The sequence below is a fragment of the Prionailurus bengalensis genome, chromosome C1, assembly GCF_016509475.1.
Source record: "Prionailurus bengalensis isolate Pbe53 chromosome C1, Fcat_Pben_1.1_paternal_pri, whole genome shotgun sequence".
Classification (NCBI taxonomy): Eukaryota; Metazoa; Chordata; class Mammalia; order Carnivora; family Felidae; genus Prionailurus; species Prionailurus bengalensis.
Genome location: NC_057345.1, coordinates 150,642,253 through 150,662,789, shown reverse-complemented (window position 1 = coordinate 150,662,789; position 20,537 = coordinate 150,642,253). Strand labels below are relative to the sequence as shown.

At 39.8% G+C, this 20,537-nt stretch overlaps 1 protein-coding gene across 18 annotated transcripts in view; it reads left to right on the top strand.

The window, feature by feature from the left end:
• The window catches only part of RBMS1 (RNA binding motif single stranded interacting protein 1), a 220,445-nt gene that overhangs the window by 88,861 nt on the left and 111,047 nt on the right, over positions 1–20,537 (top strand). The window contains exon 1 of one of the 18 annotated variants that reach the window (XM_043576878.1): positions 15,571–15,612. The exons of the other annotated variants lie outside the window; for them this stretch is intronic. Within the exon in view, the coding sequence (XP_043432813.1) occupies positions 15,586–15,612 (27 nt within the window). The 5' untranslated portion in view covers positions 15,571–15,585. Of the gene's footprint in view, positions 1–15,570; positions 15,613–20,537 lie in introns of those variants that run through there. 18 annotated transcript variants of the gene reach the window in all.

Genomic DNA, 20,537 nt, shown 5'->3' with positions numbered 1-20,537 from the left:
AATCAATTAAGTTATTATCCCAATAATGATACAAGTGAACTCTATCCTTCCATCCAGACCGTGGCTCTGTTATGATCATGACAGATGCCTGGTGATGCCTGGTGGCTTTCCTAAAGACATTCACAGGATTATTGATTATATTTAGTCCTTTTTGTTCTCAAAGTCATTTGGTGGGGGGGGGGTATGTCTTAGCATAAGTACATGTCAAAGTAGGGCTAATTTGATCAAACAGTTATGGTGTCACAAAGTATTGTTTTCCAGTCTTTGGTTCTTTTACTTGTTAGCTTTCCCTTGAAAAGGCAGTAAACACACCCTTGTCTGAATGCCCTGGTTGCCCAAGTCAATGTAACTTTTACCTGGTTTAAGAAAAGCTCTCTCTTTTTTTTTTTTCATGAAAAAAAAAAAGTGATTTCTGACTTGTCTGAAGTATAATGCTAAAATTGTCTAGATTCAAAACCAGGCATCTCTAAACTCATTTCGTGTGGCCTCATTTAAAATAAATGTACTGGGATCTAGCACACTTACATCAGCTTCACCCATGATGCCAATTCACAATAAATATTCTTCTCCTGAACCCTCCCCCCCCCCCTCTCTACCTGAAAAGATGGCTAATTATGTAAAGGCCTTGTGTATTCATTTATTTATTGTCAAAACCCGGCGGGGTGTTAGCTCTGAAATGGGGAAAAGGCTCTGAGGGCGAGGCCCTTTTGCTGTGAGGGGCTGGAGGTTTTGTGTGTAGAGGGGGACAGCCTGCTGGTCTGGAGCACGCTGATAAGATGCTCTTCTTTTCACTGGGCTCTCCTTAGATTCAGAGACTAAAAGGGCTGACTGAATCAGAAAAACAAACAGACTTTCTTTTTTCTATAGGCAAAGAAAGAAATGAATGTGTAGGCATTATACAGACACAAGACCCCGGGTACCAGTGGTATTTGAGTCAAAGGTTTCTTTTGTTAGTATTTAGCCATTCACTGGGAAAGCACACTTCCAGCGTGGGGACCTGGTTACCATGAGTGACTTTGTGATCTCATCCTGGCTTCGTCTAAACGAGAAGTGCAATTAATGTTTTTTGTAAGATTTTGCTATGTTAAGCTTGCACCTTTCAGTTCATATTAATTTGTTCATTCTGATGAAAGAATAGGTAAACTTTAGGTGTCTAATGTGGTTTGATTTTAATCTAGAAATATAGCTGATTTCAAATAATTTGCCTAAAGAAAAAATTGAATATGAGGAATACCTAAAAGTCACCTTTGGAAAATGATATGAAAATCATTTTTTTCCATATATGTTAGTAGTAGCTAACCATCACTGAGCACCTCACTGCCTGCTGGCCAATGTGTTAAGTGCTTTAGGTGGATTAACTAATTTTAGTCATCTGGACAGTCCTATGAGGCGGGTAATAATATCTCCTTTGCAGTTAAGAAAACTGAGGCACAGCTTAAGTAACTTGTCCAGTCTGTACAACCCAAAGGCAGGATTTAGATAGACCCTGGCAGTCAAGCTCTTAAAACCACCACACTGCAACTGCCTGCTTATGTGCACATGTCAATAGAAACTCACATGGAGCTCATCTGCATCACTGCCTATTGCCTTTCTCATCTCCAAAGTTCAGTTTAGGGATTCCTCCTGCCTCTTTTTTTTTTTTTTTTTTTTTTTTTTTTTTGAAGGGAAAGGGTGGAGGTTGTGAGGTTGGAAGCAAAGAATGAGGTGAATGGATGATATGGATGATGGATGGGTTCATGATATTTGAAAGCAGCATTTGTGTCAAAGTATTGTTTCAGTGGAGACTGTACAAACTCTTTAAAAAGTTTGTATTTGACGTGTATAGGAGTCAGCCAGTTTTAGTTCAGTGCTCATCTGCCTCCTGCCCCATGTAGTATATCGAGGGCATCAAAAAGCACTGATGTCTGTCATCATCTCGGATAAACAGGATTTTCCTGCATCGCAGGCCTAGGAGCGCATTAGAAGTACACCTGCTTGGCTCAGGTCACAGTGAGAGGCTTTGAGTGAAGTGATAACCCAGTAGGCAGTATGTGGACAAAGATGGTTTATTCAAGTCTCGGTGGAGAAGTGTGTACATCCTGTTATTGTTGCCTATGACTTTCAGAAACACAGTATTTCTTAAGCATATCCAGTCTGTATGAAAGTGCCCCCACAGTCTAAACAAAAAACATTTATCAGGACCTCTGTAGCTGTGAACCTATTTTATTGTGTTTCAAAAAAAGAAAATGCTTTATGCTACAGCCTTGAAATAGAGAAAATGAATATTTTGATTTTTCTTTGAATTCTTTTATTAGCCACTCCTCTCTCCATGTTTTGTGACTTCCACTTTAGAACTGCCTTCTCGGGGTAGTTGACTCAGTTATGTCCTGTAATTTGGCTTTTACAAACTGGCAGGTAGCAATTCCTTTCTTGCTGTATGCCCTAGTGATTTGCATTGGGGCCTTTGAGGTAGAGGGGTGAACACAAGAATTGGTGTGTGTGTCTTTTTCTTTACAAATGATATTGCCAGCAAATAGCTGTACTTGTTAAGTGTTGCTAACTTTTGATGAGTGAAGTACTTATCTCCCCAGTTTAAGTAGATTTACATAGTTTGCTGCTTTCTTGAAGATTAACTGGGTGTAGCTGCACGTGAAGAATCCAACAGTGATTCAGTGTTTGGCCTTGTTGGAGGATGACATACAAAGCTGTTGATTAATCCTCTTCAAGCACTTTCTGTTCACAGCAATCGATGTGTAGTAGATTGGGTTTTGTTAAGTTTGAAGATTAAAGTTGTGCATAGAAATACTTAAGTTAAAAAAAAAAGAAATATTCAAATGAACACTCAGCTACTCCCGGTTTGTTGCTTTGAGAAGAAGGTAAACATACTCAGGCCATAGAGATTGGCAGTTTAGGGGAAGGTAGCAGAAAATTAAATAGGCGTGCATAAGTAAGGTCCTACACTTTTTTTTTTTTTAAGCTATCTCAGCGTCTTGGTGATTCAGTAGAATTTATGAATCAAGGAACTGTGTTTTAAACATGTATCCATAGCCATTTGAAAAGTACAGAATTCTCCATCTGTGATCACCCACTTTTTCTGCTGGGCATCCCTTTTGGCAGCTCACTACATTTTCTGTAGTTCACTTCGGGTTTTGAACACATCTCTTGTTTTCGTTCATTCTTCCCTTTAGAGACTGATGTCAACTGGACTTCCCATCTATTGGCAGTACTTTTCAAGCCCTTTCTTGGTGGTGTGTGTGCGTGGGGGGATGGGGGGAAGTCTGTCTTTCCCTCGTTTCTGAGAATATGTTTCCAAAGCACTCCACCAAAAATAAGTATTTAAAGATATATAGATGATATTCCCTGCCAGCCTCAACTATATTTAATCTTCACAACATCCATAGAAAGTAGAGAAGGGTCAGGAATTTGGAGGCAGTGAATTTAAGTGGCCTGGTTGGCGAAAGCTAGTTCTCTGCCATCAAGGCTGTGTCTGCCACCAGGAGAAGGAGAAGGAAGCCCAGCTGTAGCCCCACTACACTTCCCTTTACTTGGCCTCCCAAAGACATGTGGCACACAGAGCGTCCCAGATTTCAGCTTTGGGAAGTGTAGCTCTGTAATTTATTTGTGTTTTTTTGTTTGTTTCATAAAGGCCTTTACTCTAGGGTTGTCAGATAACATATAGGATGCCAAGTTAAATTTGAATTTCAGGTAAACCATAAATAATTTCTTAGTATACGTATGTCCCAAATATTGTGTAGTATTGTGTATTTTTATTCGCTCAGTCCAGCAACCCTGTCTCCTGGACTTCTTAACAACTAAAATTCATAAAATATCATATAAATCGTATAAATATAAAAAATCATAATGATGAGCCCTATTATTCCTACTTTTTCCACTAAAATTTTGCCTTGTAGCCTGTACTTTGAACCCTGATGATAAGGCAGATTCCCCCTTGTAACTTCTTTAACTGTTACTCAGCCTAATTGAAAGACCCTGGCTTATGTGCTGGCTCTCCCACTTGAATGCTTTCCCCTTAACCTGTCTACGGCTCTGTTTCTGTTAAGGAGAGAGTAGTGCCCATTCCACAGGGTTGTTGCCGTCAATCCTTCTGGGAGGTGCTATTATTATTAATGTCCCCACGGAGCAAGCAACAGCGGGTGGTCCTGAGAGGCTCTGTGTGATCTAGGAGACCTTGACACAGCCTCTAAGAATGGACTATGTTTAGAAAGTGGGGACAGCCTCCAAAATGGTAAGGACCTGGAGCTTGAAGATGAGATTCTTTAACCACTGGAAGGAAAGAGAAAGAGAGGAAGGAAAGAAGGAAGGAAGGAACTACAAAAGTAGAAAAGTGCATTCCACCATATTTTAAAACAACTGTTTCTGTATTGTGCTCTTATTAGCAGAGTTTGCCTTCTCTTTGGGGAAAGAAAGCCTTCAATCTTCATGTCTTTATTTATGCAAATATATGATTGGAGAAGGAAAAAAAAGCATTGATCACTTTTATCAGTGAGAATTGCTACCTTTTAATTTGAGAACAGATTTGATTATTAGTATATGCATGATGATTTCCTGAATTCTTTCCTTTGTCTTGTTTGTATATTTGGTTTTCAAAGACGCCATCTCTGCATTACTCAGAAAAATAAACATTTTTTTTTTTTTTTGTCCTCGGACGTCTGTAGGTGTTTGGTGGGTGTTTGTTTTTAAACTCACATCTGTAGAGAATGCTTTGCTTAACACATTCTAAAAGCTTAGTAAATTTTGAAATAGGATAGACTTACCATGAGCAAGAAAGCAAGCTTTTTCTGGAGTAAAGACAAGGTGAAAAATTAAATGGAGCAAACTAAATTCTGTGTTCAGGTAATGAATCAATATAGCTATTGTTTTTGTTTTAAGCTTGCTTATTTTTAAATTTAAACCCAAGTTAGTTAACATATAGTGAAATAATAATTTCAGAAGTAGAATTCAGTGATTCATCACTTACATATAACACCCAGTGCTCATCCCAAGTGTCTTCCTGAATGCCCATCACCCATTTAGCCCATCCCCCACTTCCCTCTCGCAACCTTTAGTTCTCTGTATTTAAGAGTCTTATGTTTTGTCTCCCTCTCTGTTTTTATATTATTTTTGCTTCCTTTCCCTTATGTTCATCTGTTTTGTATCTTAAATTCCACATGAGTGAAATCATATGATATTTGTCTTTCTCTTGCTGACTTATTTCACTTAGCATCAATATAGCTATTGTTATTTAACACTTATTAAATGGCATCAGGGACAGAAAAACTTGATGTGATACAGAGTAGTACCCTAATAAATAGAATGATGTTTTGGTTCCACCTTATTTATTTAAACATATAGAATTTCAAAACACTATAGTATAAACACTATAGTATAAGATTATATTCATATTTGTTAATTGTACATACGCTACAGTCTCAAAAATGAATTTTAAAAAAAGGACTGGAGGGAAATTGCCAAAATATTAACAAATATTTTCCTGTTGGTAGGCAGAATCACTAGTGACTTATTTTGAGAGATTGTTTACATTTTTTTCAACCTTCCAGTCCTTCTTGCTTCCCACAATAAATATATAATTCTTTGGTTGTCAAGAAAAAAAATAAATTAAAAATGAAAAACACTTAGAAAATTGTATTATTTTTAATGTCTAAAACTTGTGAACATCCAAGAAATTGATGTCATTGAGAATTTCAGCAAGTAGCATATAGGCATTATTTGTTTCTGTGCCTGAGCCTTGAGATGTGGTCCTTTCCTATTTTTTATGAATTTCTATTCTTATTTTTACTGAAAATTATTAATAGCATCTTTTTGGAAATCACTTTTACTGATGGATAGTTTTTTTATATCTATGAACTTAGTATTTTCCTGTTTCATTTATTTTTATTTTTTTATTTGTAATTTTTTAAATGTTTATTTTGGAGAGAGAGCGCAGGGAAGGGGCAGAGGGAGAGACACACAAAGAATCTGAAGCAGGCTCCAGGCTCTGAGCTGTCAGCACAGACCCCGACGCGGGACTTGAACTCACGAGGTGCGAGATCATGACCTGAGCCAAAGTCGGATGCTTAACCGACTGAGCCAGCCAGGGGCCCAACTATTTTATTTTTTTAACTGACTCCTTTCTTTTTGTTTTTAAGTTTATTTATTTTGAAAGAGAGAGGCAGAGAGGAGATAGAGAATCCCAAGAAGGCTCTTCACTATCAGTGCAGAGCCCGATGTGAGACTCAAAACCCACAAACCATGAGATCATGACCTGAGCTGAAGTCAAGAGTTAGATGCTTAACTGACTGAACCACTCAGGCACCCCAATATTTTCCTATTTTAAACACACTTAAAATACGCTTTGTATGTTCTGATGTTTTAAAAACATTTATCTACACCAGTTTATCTACATGAGTCAGTAAGGGGAAAATGTAGCTATATATATGAAATTTCTTATCCTAGATTATTTTTCCAGAAAGCTATCCTAAATATTGAGGAATTGACCATTATTGTCTCTGTTTTCATTTGACTTATAGTTGCACTTAAACATAGCTGCTTTGGGGGCAGATTCCCCCACATTTAACTTCTACGTAAAATGTGAAAAACGAGACTGTTCTACTACTTATGTCAGAATCCTTTGGATTTATTTTATTATGAATGCTCATGACTATCTTCATCACACACTTCCTTTTTAGTTTTAGCTTTTTGAAAGGGCAGTGGAGTGGGAGGTGTGGCTTCTTTACAGTCGTCTTTAATTTATAATGGAACATGAGGTTTCAGTAAGAAATACACTGTTCAGATAATGTCAGCACTTTAGAAGCTGTTGTTACTGTGTAACCCAGGGGGATTTTCAGTATATCAGGGGAGTTTTAGATGTGCACCGTGTAGAGGCTGCCAGGCTCCGGAGTGAGAGGAGGAGGGAGCCTGAGGGAGGAAGGAAGAGGTGGGGGCTGAGAGAGAGAAGGAAAGCAGTATTGCCTTGTCTGGTTCTTACTGTGCTAGTGTGTAGGTCACTTTACAACATCTGCTCAAGTCTCATTGTTTCGGTGCTGTGTACGCAGGCCGAGCGCAAATATGTAGCTTTGTGTTTTGTATTGTCTCAGATTATTACATCACGTTGTTTTCTTCATGTCATTCTCATCAGGTAGAATTTCCTTCAGCTGTGTTCGAAGACAAGCTCTCTGTCTCTCCCCCTTCGGACAACTGCCTCCAAATGGCCATTTTGGAAGACCATTCATGATCAAACCAATCCTACCTAGTGAAAGATTCTAGAAATGACATTGTCTTTACTTTCTCTCTGTGTGTTCTCAGTTTTATAGGTCAGATGCGTCAGACCAATTCCAAGGGAGTGGATATGTTCTTTAGTTTAACTGGAAGTTTAACAGACTCCAAAACATAGAGTTAAATAATTATTGAGTATGTAACCTAACTTAAGTGGTTTTGGGAACAGACATCATTCTGTAGGAAGTAAGCTGGTGGCATACAGGGGATACACTGCATCAGGGGAGAGGCTGTGCAGGGAAACCAGTCAGCTAGCTGTTAAAATAGATGGGAGATAGTGAGGACCCAGAAGAAGGCAGTTAAATTGTAGACAAGAGGAACAACCAAATTTTATAGACATTTGAGTACATAAAGCCCCTAAAATTGTATGTAAAATGTAAAACCTGGGGAGAGGTTCCCAGCTTTCATCAGCTTGCCAAAGGGATCTGTGTCCTCCAAAAGATTTTATGACCACATGTGGAAGGAGAAGAAGAACTTAAAGATGATGCCAAATTTCTAACTCAGGAGATGGGATCATTGGTTACATCACGGACGGTGACATTTCAGGCGGAAGGAACATTACAGCAAAGATGGAAGATAGAAAGCATGGGCTTTATTAGGGGAAGAGTGAGCAATTCAGGATGGCCAGACTGCAGGGTACAGGTTGGAGGGCAGAGGCGGATAGGGTCTAGTTTGCTACAATGGCTGGATGGGAGAGCCTGAGTTTAGCAGGTGGGGCCCTGGTTGAAATAAAGTTGTAAAAGGGAGTAGTGGCAGTGTGGATGTATTAGATGGGATGGATTTAAGATACTGCACACACAAAAATTGACGAGAATGGCTGGTGACTGGATGGGAGGTTGCTTAGTAAAAGATCCTAGGTTTCTAGTTTTAGATGATTAGGAAAATGAAAAGTCACTGCAGCCTTGCTTGCTCTGGTCTCACTGGTAAGGAAGAACCCCACCATTCTGATACAGAGATTTTCTACATTTTTTTATGTGTTAAAATAAGTAGGGGGAAGGGTGAGCTAAATTCCAATGCTCAGACACCAGGGATGCAAAAGGCCCTTGCGTGTGCAAGTCAGTCTCATTAAGGAAGAATCGTCCAGCCTCAAGGGCTAGTAGCGCCCACAGTGTGAACCACTGTACGAACACACTTTGCATCAAGGAGATGGTTGTAAACTTTTTTTTTTTTTTTTTTTTTTTACTACTCTCCTCCTGGGATTGCCCTAAAGTCGGTATAGAGGCTGTGTTACATGGGTGCATGGATTTTCATGTTTGACTAGACCCCCACATTCTCTGGAGTGCAGCATTTATACAGCAAATCTTTTCCTTGATGGTACATGTCATCTATGCTGTGGAGTCATCAATACCATCTATAGCGTGGCAAGTACATTCATTTTGTTAAAAGATCTCCCACTTCAACCACTTCAACAGAAGTACGGAAGATGGGCGGATAGGGTGCTTCAGGGGTTAGGATGTCCATCCTACCACACTAAAAATTTCTGAGGAAAGCCAGTGAGCTCGGTTTGCGCATCACCCTGTCACACATTACCCTCCCCAGGTAGAACTGGAGCTGTGGACACAATACTCAGAACCTCCTGAAACTTCAGAGGTGGAGCACTGCGTATAGGTTAAAGCACTCCGGGGAAACAGTATGTCCAGAGGAGTCTGGATAGACCTGGGGAAACAAAGATTCTGTAGTGGGAAATGTTGGGGGAATCCAGAGTGTCACAAAAGCCCAAGAAGAACAAAGCTTCAAGAAAAGATGGTCAGCTCTGTTAACAGGTTTCCTGGAGGTCAGGGAAGACAGAGGCTGAGTAAAAGGCTATTGGAAATAATCTATTGGGAGGTCTTTGAAAGCCTTTGAAACAGAAGTTTCAATAGAGTAGTATGTGTGTGGTGGGGCAGGGAAGGGAAGGCAGGTGTGAGGGTTGTAGAAAGCACATTCCAGAGGGTTTAAGGAGTGAATAAGGGAGGAGGGTGTGTCTTTAGAGAAATTAGGTGTCCAAAGGAAAGAGTCCCTTCAGACAGCCTTGAGGGAGGGTTATCTTAGTATCTGACTATGGATGTAGGGTAGAGCAAGATAATAGGAAACAGAGGGAATAGGTGGAAATAGATCTTTAAGAAAGATTGACGCAAGGTTAGTCTTAAAGGAAAGGGATCTGAGTGAGTTTCAGGTCAATGATAACTGGAAGGAGGAGGTTGGGAATGCTAGGGATGTCAAGGAGAAGTAGGAAGAACAGTGAAACTCAGTCCTTTAAAAAGCTTACATTTCAGTAAAGAGGCTAGGTCATCTGTTAAGATTGAAAAAGAGATGGTGGGGGAGGGATTGTAATTCTAGGCTTAAAGAGTATGACAGAAGATTTGGAATAATTACTTTTGGGAATTTGGTGAGTATTCAAATCAAGTAAAAAGATGACTGAGCTGTAGTGAGGGCCTCTGGGAGTTCAGTAGTCTGAGTTGGCAAGATATTTTGACCCTTTTCCAGCAATAAATGGGGGAAAAGAATCTGGGTAAAGAGGGTTTGGCGTTGCTAAGGTGAATCTGTACAAAAATTGAGAGCACTGTTATGGAGCTTAAAGAGACAGGTGAAATGAAAAGACATAATAAACTTTGGGAACAGGGAAGGGCATGCAGGTTGTAATAAGATAAAAAGACAAGTCCTTTGGAGTGAAGGAAGGAGAAATTTGAGAGGACGTTCTGGGGTCAAGATCTTGAAGGTGGAGCAGTTTCAGGATGTTACCATGTAGGGCTGCTGGGAGGATTAAATGAGATAATGTGTCTGGCAGACAGTAAATGCTCAGGTGGTTATAATTATACAGATGTGGCTCTTGTATAGTTTATACCTCCCTATCTCTACTGTTATAATATTTGTGTAAATCAAATCATATTTCAAACAGACTTCAATGAACCATGAACCACAAACCAAAATAAAATACTGATTTTTTTTTTAACTGAACCACAAGTCCAGCTTAAGTTTTAAAATACACTGTCAAACTGTTTCAGAAAATCTGAGTTGCTTTTGAAGAAAAAAAGGTGGAAATGGGTGTGGATCCCAACTCCATCACTTCTTGGACCAACTCCCCGGCCGGCTTCCCTCCTTCCTTTCCTTTTCCTTCCTTCCTTCCTTCCTTCCTTCCTTCCTTCCTTCCTTCCTTCCTTCTTGGGTCCAAACTTAGATTCTTTTTCACTTCAGAGTAGAAAGTCAGGTGGATTTCTGGCTCTGTCAGTGCTATCTTTCTCACCATCACCGCTTTGTTAAGACCTCTCCTCCAGGAGCCTTTACACACCATTCCAGATACACCTATATGTCTTTCTCTGCCTTTCGTTCTATTTAGTGTCTTAGCATCTGAACTATCTAATTATTTCTCCTCACAAAGCATGTGAGTTCTGAAGGGAAGGGGCTAAATTTATTGGGCACTCTCTGTGCACTGGACCTATGGCTGAGTACTTTTACATTTCATCCTGTCTATTCTACAACACTTCTGTGAGGTATTTCCTCTTGTCCTCATTTCATAGAACCTGGACAGTTTCAGTTGTTCACTCCAAATCCCTGAGAGAATGGATATATAACCTGGATCCTTACCCAGCTTCCAGGGCTTCTCTCTCCATTCCATCAGCGGGAAGGATCTCATGTATTGCTTTTACAGAAAAAAAGTGGATATGTGTGTGGATCTTTATCATTTATTAGTTCACAGTTGTAGAGAACACATTTCTTTTTTTTTTTAATTCTTTTTAATGTTTTTTTTTTTAACATTTTTATTTATTTTTGAGAGACAGAGAGAGCATGAGCAGGAGAGGGGCAGAGAAAGAGAAGGAGACACAGAATCTGAAGCAGGCTGCAGGCTCTGAGCTGTCAGCACAGAGCCCGACACAGGGCTCGAACTCACAGACCGCAAGATCATGACCTGAGCCAAAGTCGGATGCTCAACTGACTGAGCCACCCAGGCTCCCTGTGAACACATTGCTTAAACTTTCTTGGTCTTACTTTCCTCAGAGGCAAAACTAGATGTAATAGTTAATGTTATTGAGATGATTAGGTGAATCATGTATGTGACAGTTCTTAGCACAGTACTTGGCACAGGGGCTCTGTCTGCTTCTCTCTTTCCTTAGAGTGTAACAAGTCAGTTTACACAAGAGGACGTTGGAAGATGGGTCAAGGAAAGCCTGGAATGACAATAGTGGTGGAAGATGGATCATTCTGTTCATTAGCAGAAAATACTTTGTGATGAGAAAGATCTAGAAGTGAAACTGAGTGCTCATTGGTAAAATGGAAATGATTCTTCTCTCCATCCCTGACTTCTAGAGTGAAGGGTCAATGAGTTAATGTAAGACAAAGTGCTTTGTGATATGTCGACACTGTAGTGATATTACGGTTTCTGAAATGGATGCCCTAAACTATTATGTGACCATTTTGCTTCTTTCAGCGTCTGATTTTAAATTCATGAAGTGTATTGTTTAAAGCTGCTTTCCCCAAATTGTGTTCACTAAGATACTCGGATTCTATTAAATGTTGAAAGTGTTCCAAGAATTAAAATATTCAGTGTTCAAAGAAACTTGGGAAACCCTACATACTATATGGTATTGTCTGGGAGAGTAACAGTATAAATTAGCATAAAAAAGTCTCTGAGAAGTCCTGCAATAAAGACATTTGTCCAGCTTTGTGTATTTCATCATTTCCTAGAATTACTTGATCTTGGAACTACTTGTCCTAGAATAGTTACTACCTATATTCTGTGGGAATGTTTAGGAGACATTTATTTAAGGAGCCTTTTGCATTTGGTTTGGAAGGATCTTAGATGCTGTCTAGTGCAACCTCTTTAACTGACCCACAAGGAAATTAAAATCCAGAGACAGTGAGTGATTTGTCCAATGTCTCACAGCTTGAAAAGTCTCAGTCTTCTGATTCTTAGTTCTCCACCACCTTACCTTAAAAGTCTTGGCTGTTCCAAGTGTGGCACATCCTTATAACTGTGTTTTCATATGAGGTTTTTAAAAATCATTTTCTGAATAAGTGGGCTTTTAGGGATGGTATGCTTCACATTACATTCGGACAAAATAAACTGGAATCTACCAGCTATCATCTCTTTTGTTTTTACTTTCTTGTCTCTTAGGGTTCATTTTTCCACCTATTTTATTGCTTCTTGAAGCATTTATGAAATCATGATTACTGACTTGGGAAATCAATCTAGTTTAAAATATCAGTGATCTAGAAAACCCACACATTCTAATTATTAATGCCCTCCCTTGCCCTCTAAATTTGTTTTATCGTTTCTTTCTTTTTTTTTTTTTTTTTTTTTTGGTATAATTGGCTGTGGGTAGACAAATTTACATATTTTTAGCCCCTTCCTGCCTGACTTATTACAGCATGCAGAATTTGCTCTGTGGTTTCTAGGTTAAGTTCCTGTATAGAAGAAACCACAGTGAAGACTTTACAACCCCGCTGTGCGGAAGGCCCCTCCAGGACATGCTTCTCTGTGTTCTTGAAAAATGTGAACGACCAATTTATTCCCCTTTTTTATAATTAAGATATTTCAGTCACAGTAGTTCACGTGGAACATTTCTCTTTTTATGTATTTTAAGGTTCTCAGTTGCCTTGTGGGCAGGTGTCTGTCGGAGACCATCATTGATTCTTTCTGTGTCCACAGCATGAAAATTAACCCTCAATGAATCCAGTGATGTGATGATACTAGTGTTTTGGATGAAGTGATATGAAATGATGTCTGTTATATCACGTGTACCACAAAAAAACAAAAACAAACGTAGACTATTAGTGCTAAAAGAATCTTAAGACACCAGCTTTTCCAAGTCCTTATTTTAGAGGCCAGAATGTTTCAATATCACACCGCTTATTTATAACAAAACCAGGACTAGAACCCCTATATCCTGACAGTGCAGTTTGGGATCTTTTCAGACAAATCCAGCCTGGATCATTATTCATTCATTTAATTTTTTAGAGTCCATTATGGACCAACCGCTATGTTAGGCCTTGAAAATAATACATAAACGGTCCTATTCTCAACTTTACAGTCCAATAGGGGCTCTGGGGCAGGTATATAAATAAGTATATAAGGTGGGAATTAATGCCATATGAAGGGCAGGTATTTGAGAAGTTCATAGTAACGACATGTTTAACCTACAGCTGTCATGTTCCAGATGACCTGAATCTAGACTGTTTGATTTCTGGGTACGTTTGATTTGATTCCATGGTAGAAATAAGATTCTGAGTTGGCTGATCAATTTTGTCATTGTGTTGATTGTCACCTTAGATTTCTTCTACCCTTTAACTGACCATATTGAGCTGCTTACTGGGGTACTAAGGCAGAGTAGAGAAGGAAAGAAAGTATATCTTCCACTTTCCTGGCACCAATTCCTTGCCAAATTTGGTTTTAATTCTTTAAAAGGGATGTGGAAAACTAGAGAACATTAAGACAAATTCAAGCAAAAAAGATGCTATTTCAAGTTCAAAGGGGATCTTCTTTTCATTGTTCTCTAATTCAATGTGTGGATTAGGAATGGAAAATATTAGTGGAATTGGGATTGTTGACAATCAAGGTAAACAGTCAGGAAAGGTTTACATAGGAGTTGCTCATACTTTTCATAGCACTGTGGGTAGCTAGGCTCAGCAGATGTTTTTCTGTGAAGAGCCTGATAGTAAATATTTTAGTCTTTGCAGTCCATAAGGTCTCTCTTACAGGTACTCAGCACTGCCTTTGTAGCTCAAAAGCAGCCATAGATAATGCATATACAAATGGACATGGCTGTGTCCCAGCAAGTGGCAGATGGGATTTGGCCTGTGGACAGTAGTTTGCAGACCCCTCATCTATAGAATCCTTTGTTGGCTCTTTTACCGAAAGGTACACAGAAGGAATTGGAAGAAAATGAAACTCAAACCAGATAATAATGATACTTATTTGCACCATCAAAACAGGTTAGACAAAGAAGGAAACCAAGTGAATGTAGGTCTGATTCATAGCTTTGGCCAGAAGGTTTTAGATTAAAGGCTCAGTCTTGACTAAGTATTTTATTTGATTCTGTTTGGGTAGGCATCCTTCATGTATCTGTGTCATCAATACTTCCTTAGTCATTTTTTTGTATTTTGAATCGCTAAGGCTTGGCCGTGATTCTGAAGTGATGATACAAGAGCCATGGTAAAATAGAAATAGCATCTAGGGAGTAACATGTTAATTTTTTTCTTTAAAAATAATTTTTGGCTAAATTCGTATTTTACTAATTATTATCAGAACAACCTGGTCCAAGCAAAACTACTGTTGCACTTGTGTAATTAGTTTGCTAGGGCTGCTGTAACAACATTTTATAAACTGAGTTCTTAAACAACAGAAATTTATTTCTCACAGGCCTGAAAGAGAAGTCCAAGATCAAGGTGTTGGCAGAGCCATGCTCCCTCTGGAGGTGCGAGGGAAGAATCTGTTCCAGGCCTCTCTCCTAACCCCAATCTTTACATGACATGCTCCTGCCTGTGTGTCTGTCTCTATGCCCGGATTTTCCCTTTTTGTAAGGATCTAGTCATTGGATTAGGGCCCACCTTAGTAACCTCATCCTAACTTGATTATCTCTGTAAAGACCGTATCTCCAAATAAGATCATGTTCTAAGATACTGTGGGTTAGAACTCCAGTGTTATCTTTTGGGGGGGAGCGGCAATTCATCTCATAACAACCTGGTACCAGACATTCATTCATCTTAGTCAAAACTCATCAATTGGGCACCATAGTGGGCCCAAGATAAAGCCAAAATGCTTCATGACTAAAAAGAAGTATTATGCTGGTGACCCTGTTGTGCACAACATATAAGGAAACTTTTTGTTGTTGTTTTCAACCTACAGGATAAAAGAAATTTCTTTACAGAATTAACCATGTAAAATAGCTATGGAAATGTCCATTATGAACCATAGTCTTCAAGGACCTTGAGTAACTAACATGCTCCTTCCTCTGATTGGCTTTGCCCAAGTCTGTACCTGGCATTCCAGCCAAAAGTCTTTTCCTTGCTTCTTGCAGTCTGTTTTTCCTTCCTCTCCTCCAAGCTTTCGTTAAGCTATCACAAATGGCCACAGAACTCTATTCTCTCCTCTTCAAGTTCACATTCCTCTCTTCTTTAAATTGAAATTTAAGGTCTGCCTTTTCCAGGAAGATGATCACTGTGCTTAGTCTCTTTTTTTTTTTCAGTTCCTGCTATTACATTAAGACAGAATTCTGATGTGATGGTTTTCTATCAACTACATCTCAGTTGGGGTTTGTGTGTAGGCGGAGTGGAGAAGCAGTAATGCCCTTTCTGTTGAGGAGAGGATGATTTGCACCACTACCCATTAAGGCATCAGGTTACCTCTAGGGACTTGGAATGGGAATGAGTTACTGTAGTTATGAGGTAAGTCCTTCATAACAGCAAGGTTCTTGTCATTTGCAAGTATTGTTTTGAAAGCTATTATAGAGCTGTAGTTCTGTGGAAATATGAAGTGATATTAAAGCCTCTTGAGTCTTATACAAAAATTTAAAGATGTTCATAGGCTCCATTAGAGGTACCTCACTTTGGTTATTCTCAACCTTCTCTTTTCTCCCTTCTTTTCTTTTCTTTTTTTTTTTTTTTTAATGTTTATTTATTGCTTGAGAGGGAGATAGAGTACTCGTGAGAGCCAGGGAGGGGCAGAGAGAGAGGGAGACAGAGAATCCCAAATGGGCTCTGTATTGACAGCAGAGACCCCGACTCAGGGCTTAAACTCCCGAACCATGAGATCATGACTCGAGCCGAATTCGGATGCTTAACAGACTGAGCCACCCAGATGCCCCTTTTCTTCTTTCTTTTCTTTTTTTTTCTTTTTGCTTTGCTTTTCTTTTCCCTTTGAAACCTAGGACACATCTTGAATGCCAGCAATTTTTTAAAAAAACAATAAATTAGTTTTTTCTCTTTACAAAAACAGTAAATCAGTTATTTCTCTTCCTTTTGTAAATTATATATGAATTTTGCTTAATTGGTGAGTTCTTCTGTTTGAGTGTGTTTCTCATTACCAACTAGTTTACTTCATATTTTTGAGCACTGGAACCTCTATTTCTTTGTAACATTCAGTCTATGTAGCATAGCATTTTAAATATACATTCGGGGCACAACATTTGCTGGTTTTCTTCTCAAGTTTTCTTTCAAAGTCCTGTTTCCTTGCTGCATTTAAAGCTTGGATTTGGTCATGTAGAATTTTTCAGCAACACATCCAGTGTGTGAAGTTGAGCATACTTATTTATTAGTCATTATTTCAGCAAGAATTTATCAGTGACTGCAGTGCTGTGTGTCAGGGAATGTACATTTCTGCCCAAAATGAGGTTGTTGGGTTTACAAAAGCAACCACCTTCTGAGGTTTTTGGCCACAAACAGTCACAAAAACTAAAGTAAGGATTGAGACGGTTTGTAAAATGAACACGTGTGTAATTCACTGCATGACAGAATAGGAACAGAAAGGTCTTGTGTAGGAGGGGCACTGTGGAAGACCTCCTCCAGGGGCATCATCCAAGGTGAGGGTTTGTATTTGTACCCAGTGAAGTACGTACCTAGAGTCGTTAACCTAGAACTGGACAGTGAACTCTGCATGTCAATTAGTGAAGAGCCAGGAAACCCTCTCACATCTGAGGGAGGGTTGGTCAGAACTGTCAGATCAAGGAACCGGAAATTGCTCAGATCAGCTGATGCAAAAGAGGATCTGGAGGGTGTGGCCAGAGAGTGTGCAGTTTTAGAACCAGGAGACGCCTTTTCCTGTTGGCTAGTGAAAGGATCAAGTGTCATTTGGATGAGTTGAAAGATAGACACTGTGGAGAGCAGGGGACAAGATGGTGGCCACTTTGGGAGTGGCATAGTCTGCATAGTCACAAAGTCAGGGTGCTGGGGCATAAGGGAGTAGGAGAGCCCCAGTGCCCGGAAGATTCAGATCAGCTGTAGAGACCATAGAATAGACTTCTCCCCCCACCCCCCAGTAGGAGGAACACCAGGACTTTAAATTTCAAAGACACACTATCCTGGTTCTACCCTTTTTAGAGGCATTTCCTAAAGTGTGGTCCCAGGGCTACATGCATCAGAATCTCCTGCGGTTCTCATTAAAAATGTACATTTTGGGGTCCCACTGTGTCAGGCATCCTCAGACACTGTGGGGCTATTTTAAGGTCTCCAAGTGATTTAGAAGCTCACTGAAATCTAAGGACCACTGGGGTAAAATAATCCTCAGAGAAGCTCTGCTTGTTTGAATCTTTCAGTGATGAAGAATGAGCTGTCTTATAAAGCAGTGATCTTTTAAGTCCACAGATGATGCAGGCAGGAAATGTAAATGGGTGCCAAGTAGAGAATGACAAATTTATGAGTAACCAAGTCAAAATTGGGTCCAAAGAAAAATTGGGATACATCTCTTAAGACTGACGTCAGAAAAACTAACCACGCGTGTCCGTTGGAAACTTGGTTGGCCAGAGTACTGGACTTAGCTGGGCTGATGCATTTGAGCCGTTCTGAATTTCTATAAGAAACTGGAAGTGGTTTCGCAGGCGTCTGTTACTGTGTTGAGCCAACTAGGATTCCAGGGTCAAGCAGAAGCCGTAAGGACCAGATGGAAATCTTTGAAATTCAGGATACAGACAAGCTTTTTCTTTTTTTCCTGTCAATTTTTTGCCATGGATTCCTTTCCTTTCCTTTCCTTTCCTTTCCTTTCCTTTCCTTTCCTTTCCTTTCCTTTCCTCTCCTCTCCTCTCCTCTCCTCTCCTCTCCTCTCCTCTCCTCTCCTCTCCTCTCCTCTCCTCTCCTCTCCTCTCCTCTCCTCTCCTCTTCTTTTCTCTTCTCTTTAAAGTAACTCCCTGTGGTGTGTTTGTGTGTTGGGGGCTTGGGGGAAGTAGATACCATTTCTGTCTGTGTGTTGCCTTGTTGGGGGGGAGGAGAAATTCTGAACATTTCAGAGCCCGAAATACAGTGCGTGATGAGAGTCAGTTTCCATTTTCTGTCTTTCTTTGACCCTTTCCCTTACCCTCTCTGCTCTACACCCCGAGTGGGCAAGACTGCCATTGACATCACAGACGGGGCTGACACCACTGCAGAGACCCCCACCGCCACCCCCATCTCCTGCCCCAGTTGGATGGATGTATAATCATCGCCAGGTTAAGAACTGTCCCATCAGACAGTGGCACCTGCTCCTTGTATTTTCAAATACACTTCCTCTGCTTGCTCAGCCACAGTCCACAAAACTTGGCAGTGACTGTTAATATTAGGAAGTAACATCTACTAATAAAAAGCTCCTGCTAAAATTTGAGATTTTCCCAATTCTCCCTCCTCCCTCCTAAGGGAAAGAATACAAAGAGAATCAGTGTGATAAAAAGAATGGTTACTGTAGTGCAGTTTTACTTGCCTCAGCCTTTTCTCCACTGTTAACCACCTCCCCAGCCCTGCTTCCTGTAGCGAGTGACAGGATTGTGATAATTTGAACTTCTGTATTGACAACTGTATATAGGTTTATTGAGTAGCTAGAAAAGGAAAAGCAACCAGGAAAATCAAGAGATGAGGGCAGTCTTAGGATTTGAAAAGCCAGACAGTGAATATCCTGTGATAAAATTTGTTGAAAACAGCAACTTGTATGCCATGTAGGAAACATGCTTCTCGGTTCTTCAGATGATGTCCAGCTAGGAGGCATGGTGATCTGTGTAGAATAACAATTAGCATGAAGCTACCAGCACACTGGAAAATAGGCGCAGTTTAACAAAAGGAGGGTTAAAAGGAATAAATAATCAAAGTCTTAACAGTTCAGTGAAAAATACTGAGGGAAATGGAGTATAACTAAGTGTGTAAAAAGGCGTGTGTGGTTGGTTTGGCCATAAATGAGTATTAGCCAACAAACTGACTTCGCTGCTTAGACCATTAATATAGCTTTGCCTACATTTAATAAAATTACGTATTTAGATTTAAAAAAATGAGATCATCCTACTGCATAGACATTAAAAGTTCTAATCCAAAAGTTCATCTTTACGGTGAGTTTTTTTTTTTTAATTAGGACACTGGTTTCTTTGTTTTCACAGAAGCGTTGGATTTGGTAGTTTAGTTCTCAGGTTTTCCTGTTGAAGTACTATTAATAGTAGTTAGAACCCCAGGTTACCTTCAAAGCCCGTAGTGTTCTAATGGAATTTCAGAACTGGTAGTGACAGCTCCAGTTATGCATCTCTGTGAGCAAAGCATTGTCATGTGGTACATTAAGTAGAGGGAAAAAATCGCTTTCTCACTTCTAATAATCATAATGAAAAATGTAAATCAGATGGCCTTTTGTACTCTTCCTCTTCTCTCTCCGAAGATTGAGAATAACAGAAGTTATTCAAGTTGACTCAAACGGAACATAGGCCCGCCTTTAAATTGTCTTGCCGATGCTTTTCTCAGCTGTCCTAAGTGATGACTCTCTCCCCACATTGTAGCTTGGAAGTTCTGGTATTTCAAAGAGGGACCGTAACTTAATGCATCCCTAGTTAGAATTTCAAGTGGTAAACCTAACCTAAGTAAAAAAAGTCCAGGGAATATGAGGACTGATCAGATTTGATCAGGCCAGCTTTTCCAGGGAGCCTTTCCTGGGAAATCCTCCCCAACTTCCCCACCCCCCATTTTACCTGCCTTTTGCAGCAACTTCCACTTTGAACTCATTTTTGTTTTTAGTTTTCTCCATTTTTTCCCCTCATTTTTATGGGCGAAAGAGCCTCAGAGTAGCAGGAGAAGGACTGAGAAAACTACTTATTATTCAGTTTTAAGATTCAGTCTAGGGGTGCCTGCACTGGGCTGAGCCCTCATGGCCATCTGGATATTGAGAAAGATGAACCCAAGTGCAGCTGGCAGTTACTGAGCACTCCTTGTGGGTTGGGCATTTTACCCTGATGAACTTGTGCAATCTTTGTAACCATTCTGCAAGCTAGAATAGATGCTATCGTCCTCACTTAACAGATGAAGAGATGAAATGTGCGGATGTGAAATCATTTGCCCAGGGTCATGGTGAATGGCAGTGGTGGGATCTGAACTGAGGCAGTCTGATTTCCGAATCCATCCTTTCAACTCTAATTGGTATATTGCCTCCTTAGAAGTTGTTTTGACCAGAGTTGTTGGTTATTGTCATTTGTCTGTAGCCTTATATCACTGGAGGGATAATAGCTATCATTAAAGATTTAAATTATGACAACTTATATATGTTGTAGCAATTAGAAATGTCAAATTGGGGCATCTGCTGGTCTGTAATGATGCCCTGCCTTCACCCCCAATTTCTACACCATAGGAAAACATCTTAGTTTGGATATGAGGCTGGGCAA